The 27,394-nt window shown below is 39.1% G+C and overlaps 1 protein-coding gene across 2 annotated transcripts in view; it reads left to right on the top strand.

Annotated features, from left to right (window-relative positions):
• Nucleotides 1-27,394, top strand: part of OCA2 (OCA2 melanosomal transmembrane protein) — a 201,691-nt gene that overhangs the window by 23,506 nt on the left and 150,791 nt on the right. The window contains exons 2-3 of one of the 2 annotated variants that reach the window (XM_064646226.1): nucleotides 5,368-5,478; nucleotides 6,407-6,696. In XM_064646226.1, the coding sequence (XP_064502296.1) occupies nucleotides 6,428-6,696 (269 nt within the window). In that variant the 5' untranslated portion in view covers nucleotides 5,368-5,478; nucleotides 6,407-6,427. Of the gene's footprint in view, nucleotides 1-5,367; nucleotides 5,479-6,406; nucleotides 6,697-25,510; nucleotides 25,651-27,394 lie in introns of those variants that run through there. The other variant, XM_064646227.1, reaches the window with a different exon arrangement.

Consider the following 27,394-nt stretch of genomic DNA (forward strand, 5'->3'; position numbering starts at 1 on the left):
TCTTTGATTCTATCTATGAAATTCTTAAGGTCCAGCTGGTCTGACTGCTGTAGTCTGTGAGTGAACCACTGCTGTCACTTCCTTATAAGATACTGACAAACCACCTCCTACCACACCTGCACATGAACAGACGCCCTGTCAAACCAATCCCACATGTGCAGAAACAGCTTCTGATGAGTAATTACAGATGTTTTATCCACGTACAATTAGGCAAATGCTGCAGCTCCCCCGGCCCCTCCTCTGACACTTGGCTTTAAAAATGGGACTCGCTAGTAAAGGAGGGTTTTTTTCCAGGGAAAACTCGTTCTTGGCCGGCAGTCAGGCAGCCGACAGGCAGGCAGCCTGTGCCTGAGTATGATCTTCAGAGGGGTTTCTCCACAATGTTACTTTTTTTCCTTTTTTCTTTTTTTTCCTCCTTGTGGCCTTGCACATTGTGTCCCCTCTTAATCTGTTTGAATCATGTCTGTACAATAAACCCCTGAACTCCCTCCACGCACCCTGTTACCAGCCAAGCCCAAAACCCTCAGCTTTCCTCAGCACCCCTCTGGTGCAGACCTCCCACTTACTCATTCTGACCCTCCATCACAATTTGCGCAGTCCCTTTCCCACCCAGGACTTTCTACCCCAGCCACCACCCCACTGCAGTGAGGGACCTCCATCCTGCAAGGCCTCTGTTCCTGTATCTCCTCTGAGTTCTGTGGGAGTCTAGTGAAAGCCAGTTCCCAGGAGGCAAGGCCATGTCTCCAGGCACAGCAGCTGCTGGATTGCAGCATCATCAGCTGAGTGTAGAGGAGATTGGGAACTTCACCATTTGCAGGGGCCAGGTTTTGACTCTGAGTGCAGCAAGTTTTCTCCCGTGTCTTGTTATGCTCAGAGTCCTCAGGTGAAACTGTGGTGCTGGATCCCCATAGCCCTGTTGAGCTCTGTGAGCAGAAAGAGAGGCAAGCAGCCCAGACACTAGCAAAGTCAAGGTCTTTTGTGTGCATCAGGGGCTGCTGCCTTAACACAGTGGTAAGGTCTGAGCTTCTGGCTTTGAGCATCAGGATCAAAGCAGTAGGGTCTGAACAACAAGATCTGAACAGCAAGGTGTCAGAATTCTTGCTGAGTTGGGAAGTCTGCAAGAGCCTTGTTCCAGCACAGGCTGCCTCCCAGCTGCAGGAAGGCAATAAAGTGCAACAAAGACCATCTTGCCTCAAGATTTAGGGTCTTAAATTCCTTCAAGGTACTGTAGCTGGATCCTTTTCTCACTTTCCCAGACACATGAATGTCCGTACCAGATCAACAGCATAAAATGTGAGGCCATAGAGGATGGCTCCATGCTGCCCCACATCCAGCAGGTCTGGCCCTGTAGTACATGGATTAGGGAAATGCTCTCAGGCAAGCACCCACCTAAGGAACCCTTGCCAAGGAAATGCAGCAACTTGCTGAAAGCTGTTAAGTTCTTCCAGTTTGTAATTGTGGTATTTTAAACACTTTACAATGAGATGAGAGAGAATATAAGGTATCTGGACTTGTTTGGTGTGCCTAGGAGCCACCATCTGGGAACAGCTCTTTTGGGGACAATTTGAAACAATTTCTTCTTGGGTAGACCAATGGAGACAAAGCTTCTTATAGCCCATCACTCTATTTCCACCTGCTAAATAGCCTTCCCCACAACTCTGGGCCAAGAATTAATGGGGAACTTAAGTGAGGAGCCCTAATCATCTTAGACATGACCTTCAGGTAGTCTTATTTGTATATTTGGTGTATAATGATAAAGGTCTATCGCTATCATTCCTTTTGCCACTGATGGATGGCAAGAAAAGACAATCCCAAAAACCATGAAAGTGTCAGAAGTGCTAACCTGCTATGGCCTGTCCTGCGGCCCCACTCTGTACACCATATTCTGTTGCCTTCCCAGGTGGTCATGCAAGAGGGCTGCTCTGTGCAGCATTATTCTGTGCAATCCCTAATGCTACCTTATGGGATAATGGGGATCATATATGTAGGATAGGCAGGGCTTTTTGTAAAACAGCATTACTGGAAGGTACTGTGAAATCCTGGATATTAAAGGGTTTTATATGGCCAAACCAGTCTTGCTGCCTTCCTACAGTTAGAAACACTTCCAATTTATAAGAGAAAATACACCAATTAAGAAATACAAAGAAATATTTTTTGGATGTTGCAATATTAGACACTTCAGTACCCTTCCTTTACCCAAAATAAATAAATATGAATAAATGTGTTTTGGCAGTGGTAGCGTGTGTGTGTGTGTGTGTGTGTGTTTGATTTTAGATTGTGACTCTAGGGATAGGTTTTCAGCTGATTTTTCATCTACCCGTCCCCAGGATGGCAGGGCCAGGGATACGGGTGTCAATGGCCATGCAAGGACAAGCCTGTGATGGAGGATTTCTGAGCTGTGGTACTGAAGTCTTGCTCTCTTTCTCCAGGCCTCAGGCTAAGAATAACAACTCACCTCTGTGCTGCTGTGACCACTTGCAGGTGTCTTTGCCATGGGAAGCCAGTATGTCATCAACTGTCTGACTTGTGAAAACAAGATGTTGGGAGATGCATACCTGGAGGGAGATGTATATATAGGATATATGCATCCCTTCTCAGCTAGTAGTTTTTAGAATTTGAGTTTATGCCTGATAATGGGAAGGTGACTTAGTGCAGAGGAAATATTTTTTTTTCCAGTCTTTGTGGGAGAAGTTCTTTACTAAATAAAAAGATGGGCAAGACAGGAAACATGTTATTCCTGGGCATTACCTGGAGCAGATGTGATATCTCATAGCCTCATGGACCCTAAGATTCAATTCTTCTTAATTTTTGATTGCAAAAATGCTATGCTGTGCTTATTCATACCCCGGAAAATAATGTTTTAAATGATGATATATTACCAGATACATAGTTCACCTGCAGCATTTTGTTTTGCAACCAAAAAGCAGGCAGCATACAGCCTCTTTAATAAAATAACATACCCTGTTGATCTTATTTGCACCTAAAAAGTTGAAGGAAAAGTTACTTCTCCATGAATACTTTTCAAGTGGATTCTCAACTTGGGTTGGGATGAAAGGGATGACAAAGATGGCTTAAATACTGTATTAACCCTTTTATTTGTTTTATTTATTTATTAGCCCTGTATTATACCAACACAAGATGGATGGTTGCTGGATCAATATGTAGTTGTGGCTAAAAAACCCTTGCTGATGCATAGCTCCAGAACGTACCCAAAATGAACTTTTCCTGGCTAAAACCTCTCTGTCCTTTCCCATGATAATATCTCACCTGTGTCTAATTGCTGATGCAGGCATTGCAAGATGAGAAAAAGAAAGAAGAAATAACAGTGAAGTTTTGTAACTACAAACAAATTTGATCATTTGAGAATTTCTTGAATGGTAAATGCACTGATGTCATAGAAGCTAGGATACCATGGAGATAGTTGCCTTAGCAATGTTTTAGCCACATAGATAATCACAATCAAACCTGTCTCTTGTGGCAAAATGATGCTGCATTATTTTATCCTTTTGCAAAGCTTTTGTGAATGTGCAGTAATGCAGTTTATGAGTTTTTATCTAGATATAAGATTTTCTCTCAAGCTTCTTTTCTTTGTCATTATTTATTTTTTCAGTGATGTTAATTCTGAAAATAAATGTCTTTCATGCTAAGGCTTTGTACATATGACAGCCTGACTGATTTAGTCCCTGTTCACCTCAAGATAAAAAAAATCCCACTTATGGGGTGAGAAACAATCAATTTTAAAGATTGTGTTCAGGTTTTCATCTTTTAAAAACTAGTACAGCCTGAGTTGCTGTAGATTTAATGTTTCCACAGCATGACATAATTTAAAAAAATCTGTGTATTTTCACAGCAGGCACTCAGACAAACCAAATGTTATGAAAAAAGGGAATAAGTAGGCAGATATCTCTATTATGATTTACAGAGTATCTTAATAAAACCAATATGTAAATATATAAAGTGATATTGAAGACAAAAACAATTATCTTTTCTACTTGGAGTTGGAAGAAGAAGTATTTGCATTTCAGAGTTATTTGTTAGGAAGGAAGGCAGTTTGGAATTTTAGAACAGGCTAAACTGCTGCCTGGTAGGGCAGCAGGCTACCAGAGATGCTGAGAAAGTGTTGGTGGGGCAGTGGTGGCCTCTGTGTTGGCCCTCCCAACACCTCCAGCTTTAGATTCCACAGGACTTTCACTCAGGATTTTGTCTTGGATTACAAAAGATCTATGATTTTCAGCCCATGGAGAAGCCCTAGACTGGTTCAGTGACAGCATTTGGTTTTACTTCATCCATGTCTTCATCCATCCTTACGTCAGGTGAGAAAAGGGCTTGTCCCCTTATGGAAATATCTAGAGGAGAGGTATTATCCATTGAAAATTGTACTGTCTTTAGTGTTTCTTGATATATGTTAGCCATGTCTAAAAATGGGAACTCTGCAAAGCCAATAGCTGCTACCTTCTTAATTTCAGTAATTCACCACACTGTCCCTACCTTCCCTTTCATTTTTCTCCCTTTCAAGAAAAACAAGAAAGCACAAGTCAGCAAAGGCTTATTTATGTTGATCATTTCCAGACTGTTAAACATAGACTTGTAGAGCAGCTCAAGTTGGAAGCTTGACCATCTGGTCCAATCTTTTGTGGGAAAGGGAGCCTAAATGAGATAATTTAGCACCCTGTTCAGTCACATCTTGAAAACCTCCAGCAATGAGAGCTCTATGCTGTCCTTGAGAAGGTTGTTGCTGTTATTATTACTTTAAAAAGTGTCTTTCTTATATTGAGATGAAATCTATCCTCATGCAGCTTGTACTCTTTGCCTCTTTTTCATGTGGCTCCTTGTGAAGAGAGAGCCTGTACTCTTTTAATTGCTTTTTAACTACTGGAATAGTACAATGAGGTTCTCTTGATCCTTCACTGCTGCAGGGGGAAAATACTTAAATCCTTTAGTCTTTTATCCAGCCCTTTGATCATCTTTGTGGCCCTCCTTTGGACTCCTCCAGTATGTCCACATCTTTTTTGAATTGCGGGGACTAGGACTGGACATAGTACTCCAACTACTGTGCAATTATGGGAAGAGTCAAGTTTGTCAATCTACTTGTAAGGACAGATGAAAAAGACTAGGATACATGAACTAAGGGCATGGAGAATAGAAAGAAAAAGAAATGCAGGACTGGGGAAGGAAATGTCACCTGGGGAATTTCTGGTTCGGATTTGGCTAGCAAGCCTGCCTTTGCTTGGAGCCAAGATCTGTGTTTGTGGTGGCTTGTATGTGCAGTCTTTTTTCAGTAGCCTCTGTTACCTTCTAGTCTGCAAGGTCATGAGAGCGTAAATCTGCGCAAAATCATAATTAGCTTTTTGTTATTTCTGTTTCAAGTGATTTCTCCTACTGGGACTGAAGCAGAGCCTATTACTGTGCTATTTTTGCCCCACAGCCCTGCAGGTCTACCTGTGTGTCCTGTGCTGAGATCTCCACAAGGAGGAGCAGGTATGTGCTCTGACAAGGCTGTGCTCCCCTGCCATAGGGATGTTGGAGGCTGACGGGCCTGTTTCCTAAGCTCTTGCTGTCCCCTGCAGTGGCTTTGGCACTTTATGCTGAAATATTCCCATGATTAAACTCCACAGTGTGTGTTTAAGACAGACTGATCTTTAACTCAGTTATCATGTTGGATTTGTGCATTTTGTCAGATTCTGAAGTGTTTTTTATAAGTTTTCACACTGAATTTTAATTATGAGAACATAAAAGCTTTTTGACTGTTATGCACTGGTTTTTTTTGTTATAATCACCATTAATAATCATATAATAAAACCTAATTTTCATCAAGGTTTGATTCACAATTCATGAATGCTCCTGGCAACTGCTGGAGCAGCATACTGTCTTCATAAAACTCAAGTACCTGCTCTCTGCTTAATGAGGGGCCATCATCCGAAGAAGTTTGGCAGTATGACAGGGCTTTTCCAAGGGAACTAGGGGGCTGGGAGGAGAGTGGTGTCTTCCATGAGACTGCTGTCACTGCAGCTGCTGGAGAAAAGCTGCGTTGTGGTGGTGAAGCAGTGCTGGTGTAAGCTGGGAAAATGTTGTGCAGTGGTGACTATTGTGCCACAGATGCAGAGATGATTTTGGCTTATTTTATGGGACAAGTCAGTGCAAGTTGATGGGAAATTTGTGGGTAGACAAGAAAAACGTAGAAGACCCATGTCTGTATTTGTTTCAATGCTTCTTATAATGGTTAATTTTGAAGTTGCAAAGATGTTTAAAACATTGGAAATGTTCCTGGTGGAAATAAACCAACAGGAGAAATATCCGAAGATGCACTCAAAAAATCTTCTCCTTGGCATTTTTAACACGCTTGCACTGAAGTAAACATTGAGTCAATTCAATTTAATCCTAATATATTTGTTTTCACTTTCTTTAGGAGAACGCCCACCAGGGACAGATGTACTTGGATAACAAAGATGACAGTACAATTTCTAGACAACAAGAGATGGAGCTGAATCAGACATCTTCACATCAAACCAGTTTGTCTGCAAAGGTGGCAGCCAAACCGGTGACCAGAAGTTGCAATGAGCTGCATCTACTAAAAGAGTATCATGGCATGGTAGCGAGTCTTGGAGAACCACAGAACCTCTGTGAAAAATCAGCTACAGGGGAGGATGGCTGCATTGCTCTGGGGAAGGATTTCACTCCTGTGCCCATGCAGGGAAGGTAAGAATAAGGACAAACAGAATATTTTTTCTCCAAATCCAAATTAATTTTTATTTCCTTGTAGAGCAGAAACGTACGTTCATTAAGTGAGTATTGTTTCTCTCAGCCACATAGAGAACTGGAAGCTTAATGGGATATCAGAGCAGTTGTAATTGCCATGGAGGGGTTGTGGATCACTGGGTTTCTAAACTAATCTCAGCTTTAATAGCAGACATGGGCAAATGTTTTCTGTTTTCAAGATCAGACAGTTGGCTTTTCTTCCCTACTTGGTGTCAGAAAACACAGAGACATTTTTCACATCCCACCTCTTTACCTGTTTCAGAAAAATGCATCATAAAGCCATAAACAGAATCACTACAGCTAAGGCTGTGAACACTAAAGTGACACTAACAGCCACTAATGGCATCAACTGTGACAGCTGACACACCACCTATCAAGTGTACAAGGTGTGTGTGCTCCTCATGTATCCTCTCCTGCATCAGCAAAGGTGCAGGTTGGTGGGAAGAGGTGTTAATCTTTCCTATTGTGACAGATACAACATCAGCAATTCTATTTGTAAGCATTTAGAAATATTTCATAGACCCCAAAATATTTCAGGTGGCTTTTTAAACATTTCTTTTTCACCTGTTCACTTTGTTAAACACTTTTGGTAGCAGGATGGAGCAAGCTTTGCACCAGAAGAAACCACAGTGAGTGGAAGGCAGCCAGGGTGGACTGTCAACTTTGTCAAGCAGTTTTGAGAATTTTTGGAGGTGACTTGAGAGACCCTAAAGTGAGAGAAGTGTTGTACCTATTCCCAAGCTCCTGTAGAGCACAGGCCTTGAAGTGCTGCCTGGGGATATCTGCATCAAGCAATATGGCTTACATTGCAGTGGGGAGTAGAGTGCCAGCACAATTTCCGGAACCTGATGCTGGAGAACTTTGTTGCATGGCTACAAATTAGGAAAAAACAGGGTAGATTTCAAAGCAGTTTAATATTTAAATCGGATTTTTTTTAACTAATTGAAATTAAACAAACACAAAAATACGATTTATTTAATGGCATAATTAAAGTGAATTAGAAGCGTAATACAGATAAGAATCCTTGGTCTTAACTGTAGTCAGCTAGAATTTTTATCCAAAACCCAGAATTTTCTTTTATTTCTCTGTCTCCTTCCCTCCCTCCTCATCACGTGGTTCTCCATAGCTGTTCATGTTCATGTGGGAGGTGTAGACCTGGGGCTCCCCCCAGTTCTGGACAGGCTGGTCACATCTCTGCTTTGCTGAGAAGGGCTGTGATCTGTCTGCATCTGATGCCTCTGCATCTCAGTTAGAAAGAAACGTGCTTATACTGGGAAGAAAGGGAGTTTGGGGCATTTTGGTAAGTTCCCTGATTTGGGCAAGGGGGAGCCAGGCTAGCTGGGTGAGTTTTGCTGTGGTTCTTACTTATCTACAGCAAACCCAGTATGCAGATCTGAGAGGGATTCTGTCAGAGTGAGAACTGGAAATCATTATAACTGTGCTTCCACATATTAAAAAAAATAATCAAATTATCAGCTTTACCACAAAACCCCTATATATACTTTAGAAATTAATTTTTTTCAGTGTTTGAGTATTTGTTGTATTGACTAAGGATTTTACTAAGAATTAAGTCTTGTAAAAGTTCTTCAGTTCAGCATATGGGGGGAAAGAGCTAATGTCTTGTTCTGAAAGAGCATGGTAACTACCACATATATGTGAGGACGGGAGGAAAGCAGGGAAGGGAAGAACCGAGTGCATCTGGAAACCAGGTTTTTTTATTAAATTCACATCTATGTCTTGCTATAGCTGTGTTTGCCAGTGCTGTTTAGTATCCTGGCACAGGACCAGCTCTCACCCTTCTGGTTAAACTTCTTTCTGTTATTTTTCAGTGAGTGACATGAATTTGTGTACCGGCCATACACAACTTACTGTGAACCCGTGAGCCACGGTTTGGTAGTCATGGTCACAGGTTCCAGAGATGGAAAATACAAGATCATGGGGGAGCCCACTTTCCTGCGAGTGCAGGAAGTAACTCCAGGTCTTTTGCTAACACTGTTTTCCTGTTGAGTAAACTGTAGTCAGTGTGTTTGATTTAGGAATAGATGTACAATTAAATAGCCATCCCCATGTTCCTTTGCAGACAAATCTATATCTAATCTTCTACTGCAACATATTAGGGCTCAGGAAAGGATCTTTTGAAATTTCTTCTTGTTGATCCTTAACTCTTGCTCCTCCAATATTGATTTTTCTTGTTTGTTTGTTTGTTGTTTTTGTTTTTGTTTTTGTTTTTCATAGAGATGACACCAGGCTCTTCTTAGCATGTATTTTAACCAATATACATTAGGTGCAGTTAAAATACTGATGTGACGTGTATGACCCCTCTAGTATGACCCTTAGGTCATTGGAACTACTCAACACAATGCAGATAAAACCACGGATAACCTTAGCACACTGACGAGTCGTTTGATTAGTTTCATTAGAATGAGAATTAGCTTTTAATGTAAATTGTTCTTTTGCTTGCAAAGGAAACTATTAATGATTAAAAAAGAGGACACCAAATCCTTTTTTTTCCCCCATTAAGTGGTTTGCTAAATTGGCACATCTGTATGGTTTGTTTTAATGTATCTACTTAGAGTAAATTGCTGAATTATCTTCCAGGTATAAGATTCCTAGGTTCTCTAAATTGTTCAAATGTACACTGAGACAAGACTTCCCAAAGAAACTATTTAACAGAACAAGGGATTTATCTTGGTCTCCAAAATTACCCTTAAAAAAAGTGTTCTTGAGTTAAATGGGGCCCTTTTTCCGGGGACATAGGTGTCCACCCCATCCTGGACTGAACATTTCCATTTGACTGCAGCATAACCCTGCAGGTATTTTGTGGTCAGTCCATATTATCTCAGGCTGCCTGCCTGTCAAAATGCCTTCTTATTTACTTTGCATATTGAAGTGCAGTACCTTCTGACTCCAGCTTTGACTGCATTGCCTTAGGCTCCCATGGCTCTGTGTGAGGAGGTCTGGACCATTCACATTGTGTCACTTCAATGATCGTGTCTTTCCAGAGTATTCTTCCCCCAGGAATAAGCCTGTCTGCCTTCTTTTGAGCAACATACTTCCTTCAGTCCTGCTCACTGTGGGAAATGTAGGCATGCTTCTCTGAAGTGGACTATGAATGAGCTCCAGTGGCGTTCGGTTCTGTGGGAATACACCTGGCCTAGGTGTATGTTTGCACTGAATTGTGGTGTAGTTTGGACTATCAAAAATGAAGGTTTTAAAGTACTGAAAAATGGCAGTGAATTCTGTATTTTGATTTTTCACTTATCTCATTTTCCTCAGCCTTTAAACAACGGCTTGACCAGGCTCTTTTTTATTGCAGTTGCACAAAAGTGACTTTTGTAGTCAATGGACATTAGTATAAGCCAAATTCCTGAGCCCCTTACCTTGCAGGAAGATTCCACGCTGCTTTGTGGCAGCATGGGCAATGCTCTTCAGCTCATCACTTACGTCTCCAAAGACACAGGCTGTTTCCTTCCATCATGTCTCTTGTATGTGCGGGATGTGGCCCCCAAAAAGCCCCTTTGGTCTCATCATCATCAGTGGGAAAAAGTTAACAACGTAGCTTTATATTAAGAAAATCTGAAATCCTCCTTTGTGATCCACAGGAAGGGGTGAAATCAGATATTTTTGCTTACGAGTTCGTGAGCATCAAAGACCTCTATAGAAATGAGATGAATAGGAATTCTTAATCCCATATAAGCAATTCACTCCTTTGTGATGAATTTAGATGAATTTGGCCCTGGAATTTGCTGGTCATTTAATATGATATTCCTTGGAAGTATTTTTCTTTATTCTTTGTGCCTCATTTAAACAAAGATAGGTATGTCTTGCTGTCTTTAAATCTATATCTGAGTATTTTTTAGTGGGAGTCCAAAAACTATGCAATCCCAGTATGGGGTATAACTGGAATACTTTATTGAACATGTGCCTCTCAATATAAGGGTCTTGGGGGCAGGACATGTTAACAAGGAGAATGAGCTATATTAATTAGGGAGTTACACAAGTTTTGCTGCAGTTTAGCCAATAGGTTAATATTTTTCTCAACCAAGATTACATAGGGGGAAAGGGATTAAAGGGGTTTAGACATGGTCTGATACAATTATCTCAAGAGTCCTTTCTGATTTCTGCTGGAGCCAGACTTAATCCACAAGGCAGAACTTTTACAGGTCTTGTGAGAAGGGTCCAGCTCCTTCAGATCACAGGACTCTTGTCAGCCTCTGTTGCCCAAGGGTTATGGCTAAGATAATTTCTTATGTCTGCTGTGTCATAAAGAATTTCTACACTCCAACATTTTTTAGACGTGTTCTGTGTTAATATGATATGATATTTAAATATCTTGAGAGCTAAAAATCAACCTTCAAAGTACTTGTTCTCTTTACTTCAAAGAGTTAATTTGAACATAATTGTTGGGTGGTATTAAATCTGCTCTTCACTATTGTGATCAGTGACAGGAGTCAAGGAAAACAGCACGAAACGGACTGAGAGGAGGTTTAGGTTAGGTATCTAGAAAAGGTGGTTGAGCACTGTAACAGGATCCCCAGGGAAGTGGTCACAGCACCAAACCTGACAGAGTTGACAAAGTGTTTGGACAATGCTCTCAGGCACATGGTGTGACTCTTGGGATGATCTGTGCAGGGCCAGGAGTTAGACTTGATGATCCTGATGAGTCCCTTCCAACTCAGCATATTCTCTGATTCTACGATTAAGAAGATTTATCTATGGGATAATGGAAATTAATCTCTTGGGTTTTTTTTGAATCTACTTGAATTTGTTTTTAATCAAGCAAAACTATTTGTCTCAGCATTTCTCCTGTTCCTCAGTTTCACTTATGTAATGCTCACTTATGTAAGAAAAAGTTTAAAAAATCAACCAAATCCAACTCTTCCTTTTCCTGAATCTGTGGATCCAGAATCAGTAGGGAAATTGGTCTGCAATGAGAAGATCAGTGACTTAAAAATGTCTATTGAATTCTTGGTTTGTAGCAATACAATGGAAAGATTGTAATTTTATTTCCTGTTAGTTGGAGAAACTGAGAGAGGATAAGATATGTATGGTGAAAAGTCAATATGAGAGTGAAGTTACGCCTTTAGCCTTGAGGGATTATAAATCTCAATTTTGATTTTTAATTATGTTGATGTATTACTACTTTTAAAAGATGTTTATGAGATTTAGAATTAGATGTCAAGAAGACATGGTTTCTGTCTAAATAAGTAAAATTTATGTGACAATTTAAAAGCTTCTTCAGACAGGGGAAAAGGCTGAAGGAAAAAAACCCTCAAAACCAATAAAACCACATTTTCTTGTGTATCTTAAGATTAATTTTGATCTCTGGCTATTAGAGCAAATTGGGATCATTCTCTGTTCAACAGTCAAACAGGGAAAGCATCATTTTCACATCATAATTGCATGTTTGTGTAGGAACTATTCTGACTTTTCATGTCAACCACACAAACATTAGATAAGAGTTCAGGAGAGATAGATGACTTCACAGCAAACTGCCACCTTCATCATCATTCTCATGTGACTCCTGGTGATCTTGCTTGCTGCCTAAATGATGGCACTTCTAACTTTCTTTCCATTTCTTGTCAATAGTGAATGTTTCTGAGTTTGGATTCTCCATGGGGATCTTTAAATGCTATGACAATGAAAATATTGAAGAAGTTTTAAAGTCACAACTTTGCTAATTCATTTAGTTTGGTTCATTTGGTTTTAGATACAATCTCTCAAATATTTGTTGCTTACATGGAGGCATGTGGCTACAACAGAGCTTGTCCTGAGCAAACTGTGTAGGGGCATGGGACTGCTGAGACACTCTTAGCTTGGGTTAGAGCTCCCTGCTGTTGCCCCTACTGTATCATAAAATACCATTCAAAACCTAAAAAGCTCAAAAGAAGCAATAAGCAGTTGTAGCAAAACTTTAGATTGAATGGTTGGAAGTATAACAGAAAGATCACATTAAGCACAGTGGGCCAACAAATAAGGTATTACAAGATTCTGCTGCCCTATTCTAATTTGCTGTTCCCCATTTCCTGGGAAAAAGGCATCTTGCAGTGGTAACAGAAGGAAGACTGAAATCTGGTTATACAATGCAACTTAAGGAGAGGATTTGACTTCATTTGAGTAAAGCAGCTGTGTTCAGCAAAAACTATTTAAACATAGTTTTTCTTTTAATGAAACCTACAGAAACAGTCCTCACTCATAGTAAGTTTCCCTGAGTTCAAAGTTATTTAATTGCTTTGTTGCTGTGTATTATTCACGATCTCAGTGCTTATTTCTTATAATTATTCATGGTATCTGACATTGGTCATGTAACACAATTTCTGTTCTGCCACTGACAAACTATAATCATAGAGCTGCCACGCAGCCACTCAAATGCTTTTTGATTCTGACAGAACATTTTGTAAAAAAACCCACCATTTTTAATGTTTTGTCTAAGTGCTCCGTTGAAAGAAATAGAAGGTACTAATTAGCTGCTTCCCATTTTTCCAATTGTCAGGCTAAAAACTGAACTCAGGAATCAGTGAAAAACTTGCAGTGTACTAATCTCCAAAGATCCAATGTTTCAATTGAGTCCCTGTGACATTGCACAAAACTGTTAAATTTTGCAAGCAGCTGCTCTTTTCCTAATAATACGGTTATGTGGGGTTTGTCATTGTGAGACCTCTTAGGTCAGGTGTGGAAAAATGCCAGCGACATACAAGATGCAATCCTCTTTGGGGAGGGACAGTTCTTTCCTCATGTAAACTGCTGTTTAAACAAGGAAAGGCTTTTAATGGCAGTAATGATTCTTTTACATTGAAGGGTTAAGCCAACCAGTCAGTCAGACTTTGAAAAGAAATGTGTTGCACGGGGACAGTCACAGTTGAGCAGGATGGAATGCCTGGGGCATAAATAGCTGATGTGAGGAGTAGCTAGCCATGTAAGATGAAGCAAATAACTCAGATACTCAGTATCTCTCCATGAAGGTTTTTCATTGAAAAATTGTTTTGTGTGCTTTGTTCCTGGACGATGTGCATGTGTGCAGGTGGCAGCTCTGACATATTAAATAATTTGCAGAAATCATAACTTCACATTTGCAGGTGGTCAAATTATACTAATTAATAATATTAATTAATAATTGATGAGATTTCCACTTTGTCCCAATTTTTCTACTATGTAGATGTGCAAAAGTTTTATGTTAGGAAGAACAATTGAGTCTTTATTGACAGAGACTAGGAAGAAGGAAAATAAAGCATTGGAGATCCATGGTCCTTACATATACCACTGCATCAGGTGGCCAAGGGGATAGCCAGCCCCTGTGGAGCTGTTGTTGGGCAGCAAATGGTCTGCATGATAACGTGGAAAATTTTCTGTGGGCCCAGGCTCTGAGGCTGAAGGATAGAACAAGACAAGACCTGAAAGTGAAGCCAAAAATACTTGAGAAATGGACTGATGCAGTAAGATTGTGTCATTTAAATTTAAACCATGAACTTCAATGAGCCTGAGGTAGAGCAGAAGCCCATGAACTTTGCAGAGCATAAAGGGAGAGAATACAGGACAAGAGCAGGTTTATTTTATGGTACAGTCAAAAAAAGAAGTAATGCCACTGCGGCTCCCTTACTGTGAATGTTCCACAGGGGATGGATGTGCCACTCTGCTCTGAGGGGTATTAAACACACACCTCCTAACACTTGAGTAAGTGTATGGGTCACCAGACTCCAGGACAATCATATTTTTTCCTTTTTTCAATATAACATTTGAAATATATAATAAAACATCAATTGAAACAGCAACTGTAACTTAGGTATTCTATTTTCTAAGAAAATTTCTTGATAATCAGCTTTTTGGATTATTTTTTTTGTTTTTATTATTCTGTTGAAAATATAAGGGCCTGAAGGAAGAACACGGGAGGGGTTTGCTGTCTTTCCTAACAGGCTGATCAGGTGAGAGCTTGGTTAGCTCAGCTCATACTGAGCATTTGACCAAAAAAAATACTTCAGCCTCTGCCCAAACTGCTGGAGAGCTACTGCTGAGGGAAGAGAGAGGACTCTGAGATACAGGTGTAAGAAGAAGCATTTGAAAGAAAAGATATCAATAAAATGCAGAGACAGTAGGAATACTGGGAAGGATGAATGGAAACCCTTCCATGCAGCTACAAAAAGATATTGGGTGAAGGTGAAATATAGTGTGAAATACAGAGTGAGAGCATGGTGTAGTGAGCTACGGACCGAATCAGTTAAAAGCAAATTAATGCTTGTTGTTGTAAGCCAGACTCTGATACAATCAGTCCTGGGATATGATAAAAAATCCTCAACTCCACCCAGAGCTGCAGTTAAAAAAAGAGTATGAACCTGTGAGTCCCAAACCTGGAAGCCGGACAGCCAAGTCAGCAGCATTCCTTGCTTACCCTGAATATCTTCTAGTAGTGAGTACTTACAGTTTGGTCTTCCAAACAAAAAAAAAGACATGTTAACAAGATAAAAACATGGAAGGCTATGATTCCTCATACAGTAAAACAATCTCACCTTGCATGGGGTACAGAAAGAAACCTTTTCTTCCTTTCTTTTTTTTCTTTTCATAGCTTACTGTTAGGAGAAGATGTTTTAGAACACAGTTCTGCTGGCAATAGGGATGTTTCAGTCTGCCCAAAATTTTAAATGTCTCTCCTGTTAGAATTAATTAACATCAGAGTGTTTTGTCCTCTTGTTTTAGGAGCACTGGAAATCATTCCTCAACTGCAGCAAAAATTTCCCGGATAACGATGGTCATGCATTTAAGAACTGAAATTCATGTTAAATTGAATGTAGTTGATGGAAAAATAGATTAATGCAGATGGAATAAATTAGTCAGTAAAGTAAAAAAAAAATAAAAATAGGGTCACATTCTGTAGTCTGGCAAATCATATGGCTCTTTTAAAAACCTGCTATTCATAAGGAGCTCAAGTGATTTACTCTCTGAAATACAGAAAAAGCTGATAAATGAGTCACCAAAATCCTTACAGACAGTGACCAAGCAAGCAATTTTCTGCTTCATGGGGGCTAATGGAGCTACAGGGGCAAAGTGCAATAATTGTCCTAATGTACCAGCAGCACACAGAGACCACACAGAGCTCTGTCCACAGCAGGTTGAAGCTAAATCAAGGACAGCACCGTGAGCTGGAGCCAGGGCTGTCAGAACTGGGTAGGTTCAGAAGTAAAGTACTTGGATTTGGTTTTTTTGTTTTATTTTTTTCCCTTGCACATTTTTATATGATTTCTTTTGAGCAGGGTGAAATAGGAAACAGGTTGGCAGCTACAACCACTCACAGTTTTCAGAAGCTCAGCTGAAGCTACTGAGTCAGCCTTGTCTGTGAATTAGCAGCATCCAGAAGCAGCTGTGAAAGTCTGAAGGCTTTTGCTCCCACTTTCAGAGCCACTCCCTTTTCCGTGCTAGTCAGTAAGGACAGTAAACACAGTCCATCTGCCATTCACTCCTTGGTATCCTTGAGCAGAGTTTCTGTAAGGACTCCCTTGCCCAACATGGAGCTCTGGCAGTGGGAGATTATGAAAGCATTTCTCTCAGATGGCCATGCTGGCAGCTACATTGAACCAATATGCCTGGCAGGGCTTTGCACTTGACGTTTGCGGAGGAAGCCCTAGGCTTTTGAGGAATTTATTGTAAGAAGTCTAATCCTGGTTTAACACAGTACTTTCTTGAGAAGGGTAGGTAAATATTTTGCAGGGACTTTTCCACTCACTCTTGTGTTCTTAAGTAATTTATTTTCTCTGCTGCTGAGAAAATAAAAAAGTAAAAGTAGTTTCAAATATTATTTTGTTTTTAATCTTTCTAGAAGTGATAGCAGTATCTCTACGTCTTCACTCATACGAGTGACATGTGACCTGCAATCCTCTTTAGGAATCTATTGACAGCTGGTTCATCATGTAAACCTCTTACAGTGAAAAGCATAAACCTGAATTTAGTGAATCTGTCTGCTAAAAAGAATAGTAAAACAAGAATGAGGGTAACAAGGAATATCCTTCTGTTTTCTCTGATGTGTCTTTAATCTCACAAGCTAAAAGAGAAGGGCCATGTTGTAATATTATATAAATATGCATTTTTCTGTTGCATCCATTGGCAGCATATGTTTTCTTTGCTCAAGCAGACAGGATGGAGAATAGAGAATTCTGTCTCTTTATGCTTGCTAAACTCTGTATGAACCTGGGAAGATTGAGGTCATACATATAATGCTTTGAGATCATCAGAATTAAGTATTGACACTAGTTTCCTTATATGTAATGGAATTTATTTACTTGTACTCAAAGTTAATCATCAGGATCCTACCCATGCTGCATATGTATCTCTTCAGAAATGAAGTCTTCAGGGTGTTATGGTCTACATCACATTTAGTCTTCATTAACAAGAAAGTTGCAAGTAGGAGCATACTTTGTCCTATTGTGGTTACAGCATTTGGTTATGGACCAAAATAAATTAACACATAAACTGGAGTAACACTTCAGAGATGAGACTGTAACATACCTCTTGCCATGAGGAAAAAATGTTGATGGAGACCACTCTTTCTAAATCAATGTCCTCTTAAAATTTTGTCTATATGCTTTTGTCTCAAATTAAAATCTATTCTTTCAGCTCTGCTGTGTGTCATGATATTTTTTCTCTCCAGCCATACTTTTTCCTAATGCAACTGAAGGAGATAATTCCTGTAGCGTTAGTTCTTCCACTGTTCTAATTAACTTTCACATTCCATAATATTAAAATAGTACAAAATTATACTTTTCTCCGTGAGAATGTGCTATGGACCTCTGCTTTCTCATAAGCATTTATGTTTGTTTGTTTTTAAAATGCTTCTTTGCAATTGTAGCCTACTTTTAAGTGCCATGACTCAAACATGATTCCATTACTTGGGCTTTAAACTTTTTTTTTCATGTAGTGGAAAAACCATTATTCTGTGTTGATTCTTGAGGTGCAGAAGGGGTACATCTACAGTAACTTTTAATAAAAATATCTGATTATGGCATTTTAGTGTCTTTTGTTGTTGTTCCTTTTGTTTTTGTCTTGTTTTGTTACTTTGTTTATTGTTCTGCTGTTTGAATATCCACTTTTTCCTTTGCACTTCCATATGGTCAGAATATGCTTCACTTTTCCTTATATCACACTCTCTGGATAATTTCTTTTTGCAAAGTGCCCATGCAGACTGTACTAAAAAAGACATTTGTTTTGTTGATGCAGTGACTGTTGACAACAGTTTCTGGAGTTGTCTTATTGAAAAAATATATGTGAGATGCCGTGTTTTGTTAGTACTTTTTCTTACATTTCAGATTTGTCTTATTCAGAGGAGCTGTTTGTTCGAGAACACTAAACCTTTTTGATCCATTTGAGTTGATAATCAAATAGCTACATAACTGTCTGGTCCAACACATGGGAAATGACAAGACTAGTTTTTTTTAAATTTAAATTTTTTTTTTTCATCCTTTTAAGAATGCTAACAAGTGTTTTAGAATGAAAAATTAGTAAATTATTCAGGCACTCTATTTGCTTGAGGAATCAAAACACATGTAAAATTTTTTCTGTCTTTAAATCTCTATATTAGCTGTGCTCCACAGTATCTCTGCTCGTACAGAAGCTGCTGGTACAGAAGCTGCTGACATAACCATGTCAGGATGGGCTTTCCCCTTTTCTGCAGATAATACCTTGCCGAAGAATTTTCTTTTTAAGTCAGGGGCACTGACACTTTCCCTTTTCTACTTTCTCTTTATTTGGGAGCACAGACTGAAGTTTTATTGATGTAACCTCATTCCTGGATGGCCAGGAATTTTCATGTGCATGTGAAGAGTTATTGTCCACATGGTTACTGAGCAAAATACTATCTATTTTTTTTTATGATCAATGTCCAGGATTTATTTAGGTTTGGTACAGTGCTGATTTTTAGAATATACCTAGCTAGTAATATGGCATTTATCATCAAGAATATGCTATTTTGGGAGCAACATGGAAAGAAATCACCTCTGTGAGACTATGGAGTAATCAAAGTTACTCCATTCTGTATAGGGCCAAAGGGAATGTAGTGTTTGAGAGGAAAGAGTAGCATCTGTGTGACTGGGGGGAAAGAAGTGCTATCAAGAAGTATGATGTACAGTTTAACCATGTTGCTGGAACAAAGCCATCTGCCATGTAGGAAAAGGAATTTCCTTCTAAATTCTGAGAGGCATAATTTTGGGTTTTTTTGTCTTTTCAGTGCACAGGAGTATGTTCTTACCTGGAGAAAGACAGAGCTTAAATCAGGAGGAAGGAAGGCTGAAATGTCATTATTATTCTTTGTTTTTGTTGTCAGTCTCATCACTCGAGGGGAGGCTTGCCGAATGCAATTTGCATGCTACTTTTCATGAGACAATAAAATTCTCAGAGTTTCTTTGGAATGTATTATTTAAAATCCTTGGGTTTTGGTTTGATTTGTTTGTTTAGCTGTTGGTTTTTCCCCCCTTCTTTTTAATTTGAGAATTTCAGTTGAATATGCTTATGGACTCAAATTTTCTATTTCAAATTTGTCTCACATCAGCACTGAATCAAAAATCTATGTTTTAAAGCTGTTTGTTAACATAGATTAGATAGCTTCTTCTCTGATATTTTAGCCTTATGGTCCTACAGATACTCAAGGCCTTTCAAGGCAGAAAAAGATGTCTGGTACCAGAACAGAACCCAGTACTGTGGAACGAGTTTCCTGAAGCTTGTAAAGTGCATGTTAAATGTTACAATGATCTTAGTGAAGGGCTATGGCAGGGAAGAGCACGATCTTTGTGAGATAAAACTGCATTTATTCTTGAATGGTTTCACTGAATATTCTGCAAATGTATGAGAAAATATTGTATTGTTATAAGATACCTTTTTATTCAGTTTGGTTTCTTTAATTTGTTCCTCTGAGATTTTCAGTGCTTTAAAAATTTTTGTCTTTGATATAAATCAAGATGGAAAGCAATGACCAATGATGTGGAATTATTTTGTTTTGGAAGTTTCTTGTTAGGAAGTTATGAATAAGTCATGTTTGGAAGAACTTGATATTTTTTGTATACCTAATTCAACATTGACTTTTTGATGAAAAGTCTTCTGTATGAAGAAGAGATTTAATTTAAGAGAAAATAAAAAGTACATGAAAAAAAGTACTTTTTAGTATACTGTAATATAGACATTGTTTGTGTAAGGCTTATATATTATTTAGTGAAGAAGTCTGTTATCTCAAAGTTAATTCCCCAGGTTCCTTGTATAGTTAACATGAGAGATGGGGAGGATGAAAATTATTTGAAGAGATCTTTCTCTTGCCGGTGACTGTAATTATCCTAGACCAGACTTTTAGATGACAAAGGTTATATGAATAACCTCAGTGTCTTATGCTCAGCCAGAACCTGAAAAGGAATTCTTAATACCTCCATTAATAACTAAAATAATTTGAAAAGTAAATATAATGGAAGGACTTCCAATACAGTTAAAAAAATACCTATTATTTTATCAGCTTTATAATGTTAATTCAAAATTTGGAAGGTATATCTCCCCCTACAAATTATTTATCTGAAAATTTTGCTGCTCTTTCTTCTCTGTCTACTCTGAGTATCTCATGCCCTAGCTTTGAAGCAAATTTTAGCATTTTTGCTGGGTCTAGTCCACTGAGATCAGGATCTACATAAAGACTACGTAAGTTGTCCTAGTTATATTGAAATACCTCATGAGAACCTGACTATTTAGCAGAAATTAATATGCTTGAATTTTCCTTGTTTCCTTTATTGTGACTAAAGGACAAAATACAAGTCCCAGGAAGCTTACAATGGTTTGGATCCATCATGTGTTTTTTTTTTAAACAAAGCTTAATTTGATGACTACTTGTTATTTTTAAGATGTGTGGTGGCCTGTTGCTTGCCTTCATCTTCTCTCTCTAACACATCTCCAGGCACAGAAATCAACCCTATTTTTTCGTGTTAATAAGCCTTTTTTTGTAGATGTCTGGCTTTTTTTTTCTTTAACTCTAAGCAAGGGAGACAATTTTTTTTAGTGGCAAAGTTACTTTTTTATCTAAAAGTTGCAATTATCAGTAATGTTATATCCAAATTCCTGGAATGAAACACATAGAACTTCAATTTTCAAAGTGTTTAAAAAAAAATGAAAAATAGAGTCTTCATTACTTCATAGCTTACAAATTACTCTTTTCAATCTCCAAAACTGGGGTGAGTGGCATAAGAATATATTACAAGACTATGCAAGGCCAGAAGCATAATTACATGCGACAGCTTGTCAGTACATTAATTGGATTAAGGAAAATTTTATCAAAATAATCCTGTTTTACCGTTGTGCATGAAAGTGTTCCCTCATCTCAGAAGTGGTCTGTGATCTTGCTTTAATAGTGCTTTCTTTTCTTGTATCATTCTTCAATTCAGCTAGTCTGTAAGTAAAGCTTGAACATGTTACCCCAAACCTTTGAGACTACGACATCTTATCACTGTAATTCTTGAAGAATAACCTCTCAAGATGGTCACATAATCCATTTTTTTCTCAGCCCCATCCCTCTGTTCATGTGTCCATCATCCAAGTGCCCCATATTGCATCTTTAAGAGAGTCTGTTCAGATATAAATTCAAAATATTAAGTTGTAACCGCTTCCTTATGTTTGATATTCTTTAAATTACCTCAAGGGCTAGAAAAAAAATTTGATCCCCCTTTATTTGTCATAAATTAAGTTAGCAACAGAGCTGGTTGAGCTAAACCTCACCATGAATGCCAAGGAAAAATGCTGGCATTTAAAAGCCAAGCCTGCAGAATATGCTAAAGAATTACAAGTGCAGTCATGCTTTAAATGTTGATAAATTGCTTCCCTATTGTAGACTCATTTTTCAATATGACTTGCAGCATTTGCAGATAATACCTCTTAAAAGGTTATCTGTTTAATCCACAGAGAAACTGGGGGTTTGGAATTTGGACCACTACCCAAACTGGCTACTGCTGCCTTTTTCAAATTTGCAGCTTGCTGGCAGTTGCTAACAGCTAAACTCTTTTGGCAGCACCTGCTCCCGAAAAGTATTTTCTCCTTCAGACTGTCTGCAGTTTTACATGTGGTTTCCTGCAGCTTTCCAATTTTCTTTGCTGAAGCAGAAAATGTAGAGGAGGAAACAGCAGACACACTTTTCAGTGCAACTGCTCTCTCCTTCAAATGGTAGACCCTTTTGATCTGCTCTGTCACTGTGGTCCTGCTGGTTAGTCATGAAGGTCTGGGTTGGCCTGGGTCCCCATCCTGTCCCTGAGCCCTCGTTGAGTGTTGTGGAACAAACTCAGGCTGGGAAGGTCACGGCCCTGCCAGACCCACATCCACCCTCTGGACCTGGCTCCCTCCCATAGGGCAGCCAGACCTCATGGTACCCTGACATGGCAGCAGAAAATTTGTGGAGAACAACTTAGTCCTCTTAGGTAGAGTCAGAGAAGCTGCAGGGCAGCTTAAGTGTTCTTTCTTTTATCTTCACCCACTGCAATGAGGTCCTAGTCTGTTAACTACCTCCCAATGTCTTCTTGATGAAGACATTCCCTGACAGAGGCAGAAAAAGACTCTTGAGGTACGCTACCAAGTCATGGAGATAGCTGAAAATTTAATTTTATTTTTTCCAGGAAAGTACTATAACCCTACAAATCCCGATTTGATTTAAAAAAGGAACCATTGGAAGCACTCTATTTTTCAAGCTGTTTCTGAACTTACAATTGCCCTTGCAGAACATGTTCACTCTCCAAATCCATCAGAAGTGAATGAAGCAAGCACACTGTGTGTGCCCTATATAAGGAACCATTTCCATCTAGGATAAGCTCAGCACACATTCCACTACATCTTCCTTAAACATGTTCTTTAATTGCTTGGGGTCTTACCACGGTATACACTTATTAATTTGGAATCATAGAATTATTTAGGTTGGAAAAGACTTTTAAGATCATTGAGTCCAACCACTAATCCAACCCTACCAAACCCTATCCCTAAGTGCCACATCTGCATGTCTTCTAAATATCTCTAGTGGTGGTAACTCGGCAACTTCCACCGGCAGTCTGTTCCAATGCTTGATAAGCTTTCCTGTGAAAAATTTTTTCCAAATATCCAATCTAGGCCTCCCTTGAAACAACCTGAGGCCATTTCCTCATGTTCTGTCACTTCTTGCCTGGGAGAAGAGGCCAATCCCTACCTTACTACAACCACCTTTCAGGTTGTTGTAGAGAGAGGTAAGGTCTCCCCCGAGCCTCCTTTTCTCCAGGCTAAACAACCCCAATTCCCTCAGCTGCTCTTCATAAGACTTGTGCTCCAGATCCTTAATCAGCTTATTTGCTCTTTGGACAGCACCCCAGTGTCTTTCAACATGAGACCTGCCTGTTGGCTGTACCTCTCACGGTACTGTACCTCTTGCTGTCAGGTAATGCCAGTGCCATCCCACATGATCCACCTTTGGGGATCCCTCTGGGGGATCCTGTACAGTCCTGTCTAATAGAAAGGAAAGTCTAAGAGAAAATGAGTCTGTATTAGGTAATGCTTTCATTGCTAAATTTTCCTGACATCTTAATGGTGCATGCTTTTAAAGGGTCTGGAGGTTATTTTTTGATTTAAGTGAAGCTACATAAAGCAGTCATCAGAAAACATCTGGAGCCTGTTTAGAGACGTGAGCTAGGGAGTCTTTGATCCTTCCCCTGGCTCTGAGTATATCAGTTGACCATGCTTCATTTGCGATGGGTAGTCATAACAATTTCCCCTGACATCCTACCACTGAGGAGAAAACATCACGGAGTGATGTGTCTCCATGTGGGCAAATATATATCATAATGTTGATGGATGTATGCGTGCATACAGCTGCTTAGCACACAGTCCATGTAAATGTTTAAGAGCTGAGTGCTATGATGTTGGTCAGCACAGTTTGTACCATGTAACTCCAAAAGTAGACTTTATTAGAAACTGACAAATAACCAAATCTGGTGGGAGAATGTGTTTCAACTGCTGTCAAAACCCAGTGTGTTTTTTTTTTTGTGTGTGTTTTGTTTGTTTGTTTGATTGGTTTGGTTTGTTTTTTTTCTTTCAATTCTATTTTTCAATTTATTTGTGCATTATGCTTGTTTACAGATATGATAAGAGTAATTAGTTCAGTACATATGATTTAATATAAATGTTCTCTATTCAGGGAATAGGAAGATTCTGAAACAAAACTTTAGCCTAAAAGAGTGTAGAAATGATAAATTAAAATCATGCTGTTGTGACTAGTCTCCTGCATGATTAATTAGCTCTCGTATTCTTACTCTGGACTTCTCTTCTAGGAAATTTTGCTTAAATTGTTGTTGTATTTGTTACAAACTCTTGGCTCAGTAGTGTTTCTGAGCTTTTGTGTAAGAGCCAACCTCACGCTTATAATCGTTTTAGTGATTACTAATTCAGGGAAGCATGCTAACTTTTTTTCCCTGAAGAGATTGTGCTTTTAATTTTTTTATATAGTGAAATTTTTAATAAGTTGTGTTCAAAACTACTGATGTTCTTGCACAATACCTATGCTTCCATACTCACATCTTCTTCAATTCTGACTAAATCTTTTCCATGGAAGTGAGAATTGTTGGTTTCTGTTGTCATAGAAATAGCTCTCTTACTGATAGTTGTGTGCATAACGTGGCATACGGGAGATGAAGCATTGTATTAGCCGATATTTAAAATGTATGCCTTTTATTATAGGGAGTGAAAACTTAATGCATTATGTGGCATGATTTATCTTTTCAGTACAAGGCAAATAATAGGTTCCAGTCAAACCTTGTGATTATTTTAAGTGTTTGCAGCCTAACTAGGATGAGTATGGTCTTTTTCTTTCTCAGGTTCTTATAGGATGTTTTTTTTTTGTGTCCTTTGCTGTAATGTATTTGTGATTGAAAGTTTGCTTATGGTTGAACATCAGTGCCACCACAAAGTCTTCCTTTTCCTTTGGTTTAAAGTAGCAGGTGTAATCACATTAGCAAATGCTTGAAAATGTGGTTAGAGGGCAGATCTAGGGCTCAATAGCTGGAATTAAGTTCTCTCTTTGCACTTCATCCAAAGTCCCCTGAAGATTTTGCAAGTTATCACCTACAGGTAATGGGAAACAGTAGTGTGTTGTAGGTGAAAATTGCAGCCCTCTGGCTAATATCTAATGAGTCATCAGCCCATCAGTGGGAGCAACTGGAGTTGCCCACATTCCCTTCCTCTCCTGCTCTCCCTTTACCTCTCCATAGGTCCAGGAGGGCAGGGGAAACTGCTTCTCCTTAAGCTGCTCAAAAGGGTATAGGAGATTGAAGATCATGTCTCTGGTGTACAGCTGTAGAGAAGTACAAAATGCCACCAGAAGAGTGTGACCCTTGTTCATCCATGGGAGCAGTGGCACAGCCACAGGTTTTCAGGGCTTCTGCAACAGTTGTCCAAGGCTTGCAATTGGACCCTCATTTAATGCTGTGGGTGAGGTCCTTCTAGAGCTGCTGTCAGGCAATTGGAACTTCACCTGTGGACATCTCCATGACTTGGCAGAATATGCTGTATCATCTGGGGTGGGACAGCCCTCCTACAATGCTGGTTCTTACTCTGGGTTACTATGGAGACAGAAATTGCAATTTCTTGAAAGATTAGGCATGGGAAAGTATGTCTTGGACTGCAAGTAACCAGCTCAGAAGACATGCTTCCTTGGAACAAACTTGTACTCCTGCAGAGAGAGCCAAAATCTGTACATATAGTTGTCACAGTAGCAGCCATGTAGTTAAAAACACAATCTTCTGTTAGAAAGATTCCTCTAAATTAAAAAACAACCCATGCCCAGCAGCAGCAAATGTGAGAATGAATATGCTCCCAGCAGTGGTTATACAGCAGGCAGGACATGCTCTTCTTTTTCTGATGTCAGTTCTACATGGATCTTTCTTTGTGAGTAATGTTTTGCAAGTCTTTGAAGAAGTCCTTGTAAAATACTTTTTTCACAGGGTTTGGTTTTAGTTTTCTTCCATCATTTTGAATGAAAGGGAAATGAGAATGTTAATTTTTTTTGTGTGAAGATCTGTATGCATATCTAAATATAAATGCATACATGTGTAAATGCAATTATTTCATGTTTCTTCTGAACAGCCTGATCTAGTTGAGGATGTCCTCGCTTATTGTAGGTGGGATTGACTAAATGACCTCTAGTCATCTAATCATAGAATAGTTTGACCAACTCAAACTATTCTATGATTCTCATATCTGATGTAAAACATGCTAATGACTTTTGGGTCTGAACCATGAGAGAAGAATGGTGAACATGATTGTTGTCCAGCTAACCAGCTCCTCACCCCCACATAGTATAAATCCAGAGCAGTCTTCTCATCCTATTAACAGTCCTACCCACAATGGGTTAATGAGCTGATCTGGTGATTAGTCTCTTGGTAGTGCTGTTGAATTGCTCAGTAGACATGGATTGCCTGTGGGTATAACCAAATTTTCCAGGTATTTGATTGTGAAGAAACATTCAAAATGTAAACTGATCCCAGGTTTTGAAATGTGTCACGTTGTTTTTTTTTCCTTATTTACACAGTGTCACAATTACCAGCTACTTGCAGTGTTGAGGGGCACCAAGAATGATGTTAAGAGGGTTTTTGAGCACTGTAGACTTGTTCCTCTATTAGCAGGGGGATCCTTGGGCCTTCCTATGCTTTGCTTGCAGATGATCTCTGTTATCTTTTGATTAAGCGGGTGATCAAATTGCACCAATAGCATCTCTGCAGAAGTATGAGGGGCACAGAGGGGCTTGCATTAGGCTCTCTGTTCAGGGATGACTTTCATTTTAATAATCCATGCTGTTTTTTAGTGATGTTTTCCCAACTTTTCTTTCTAGAGCTTTCAGACTTCAAGATTCTTTTATGCCCTAATTAGCTTTATTGTTTATATTGCTCTCATTCTTTAATTAGGGTAATCACGTCATGGGGGAGTTAAGGCTCTTCTGCTTTTTCTCTAATTATTTTTGTTTTGTCAAGCCTGGCTGTTTCCTGCTGCTTATTCTTGTCTATGTGTTTTTATTCTCTGCAAATTGATGTTGTCATGCACTAATTGTTTTCACTTTATCTGAAGACCTTTTCCATTTTTACTGTCTTCATCATTCTTGGACATCTGTTCAGCTCCACAGTTCCATTTAAAAGTGGCAGATAATATACCAGCAAGTGGGGGTAACAGAAGTGCAAAAAGAAAGTGATGTCTTTAACTAACCTTCTGGATTCTTCAACTCAGGTTTTGTCACTTAAACCACCTTCCACCAAACCTTTGTCCTCTCTTTCTGGTTGCCATTCCTGTGGTTGCTTTGACTTCAGCACTTTTTGCATACTGGTCATTCACAGTAGTCGTGAAGAGTTGCTGAGGTTAGGATTGTCAGTGGATATATATGCCTGAGTAACACAAAGCAGTGTTGGTACCAACTCCTAACAAGTAGAAGAAAAGGGAAGTTTTTGTAGAAAGTGTTCTGGTTAATAGTCTTGGAATTTGCACGTCCTAGGAAGAAAAGTAGACAAGTCAGTGTGGAAATGTCAATGGTGTACACAATGCAAGATTAGATCAGAACAGCACAGAGTATATATTATTTGAAGCCTTTTTTTTTCCAGTGGAACAAGTCACATTGTTTTGTTTAAAAGCAGAAACAGCTAAT

This window comes from Pseudopipra pipra, chromosome 2 (genome assembly GCF_036250125.1).
Source record: "Pseudopipra pipra isolate bDixPip1 chromosome 2, bDixPip1.hap1, whole genome shotgun sequence".
NCBI lineage: Eukaryota > Metazoa > Chordata > Aves > Passeriformes > Pipridae > Pseudopipra > Pseudopipra pipra.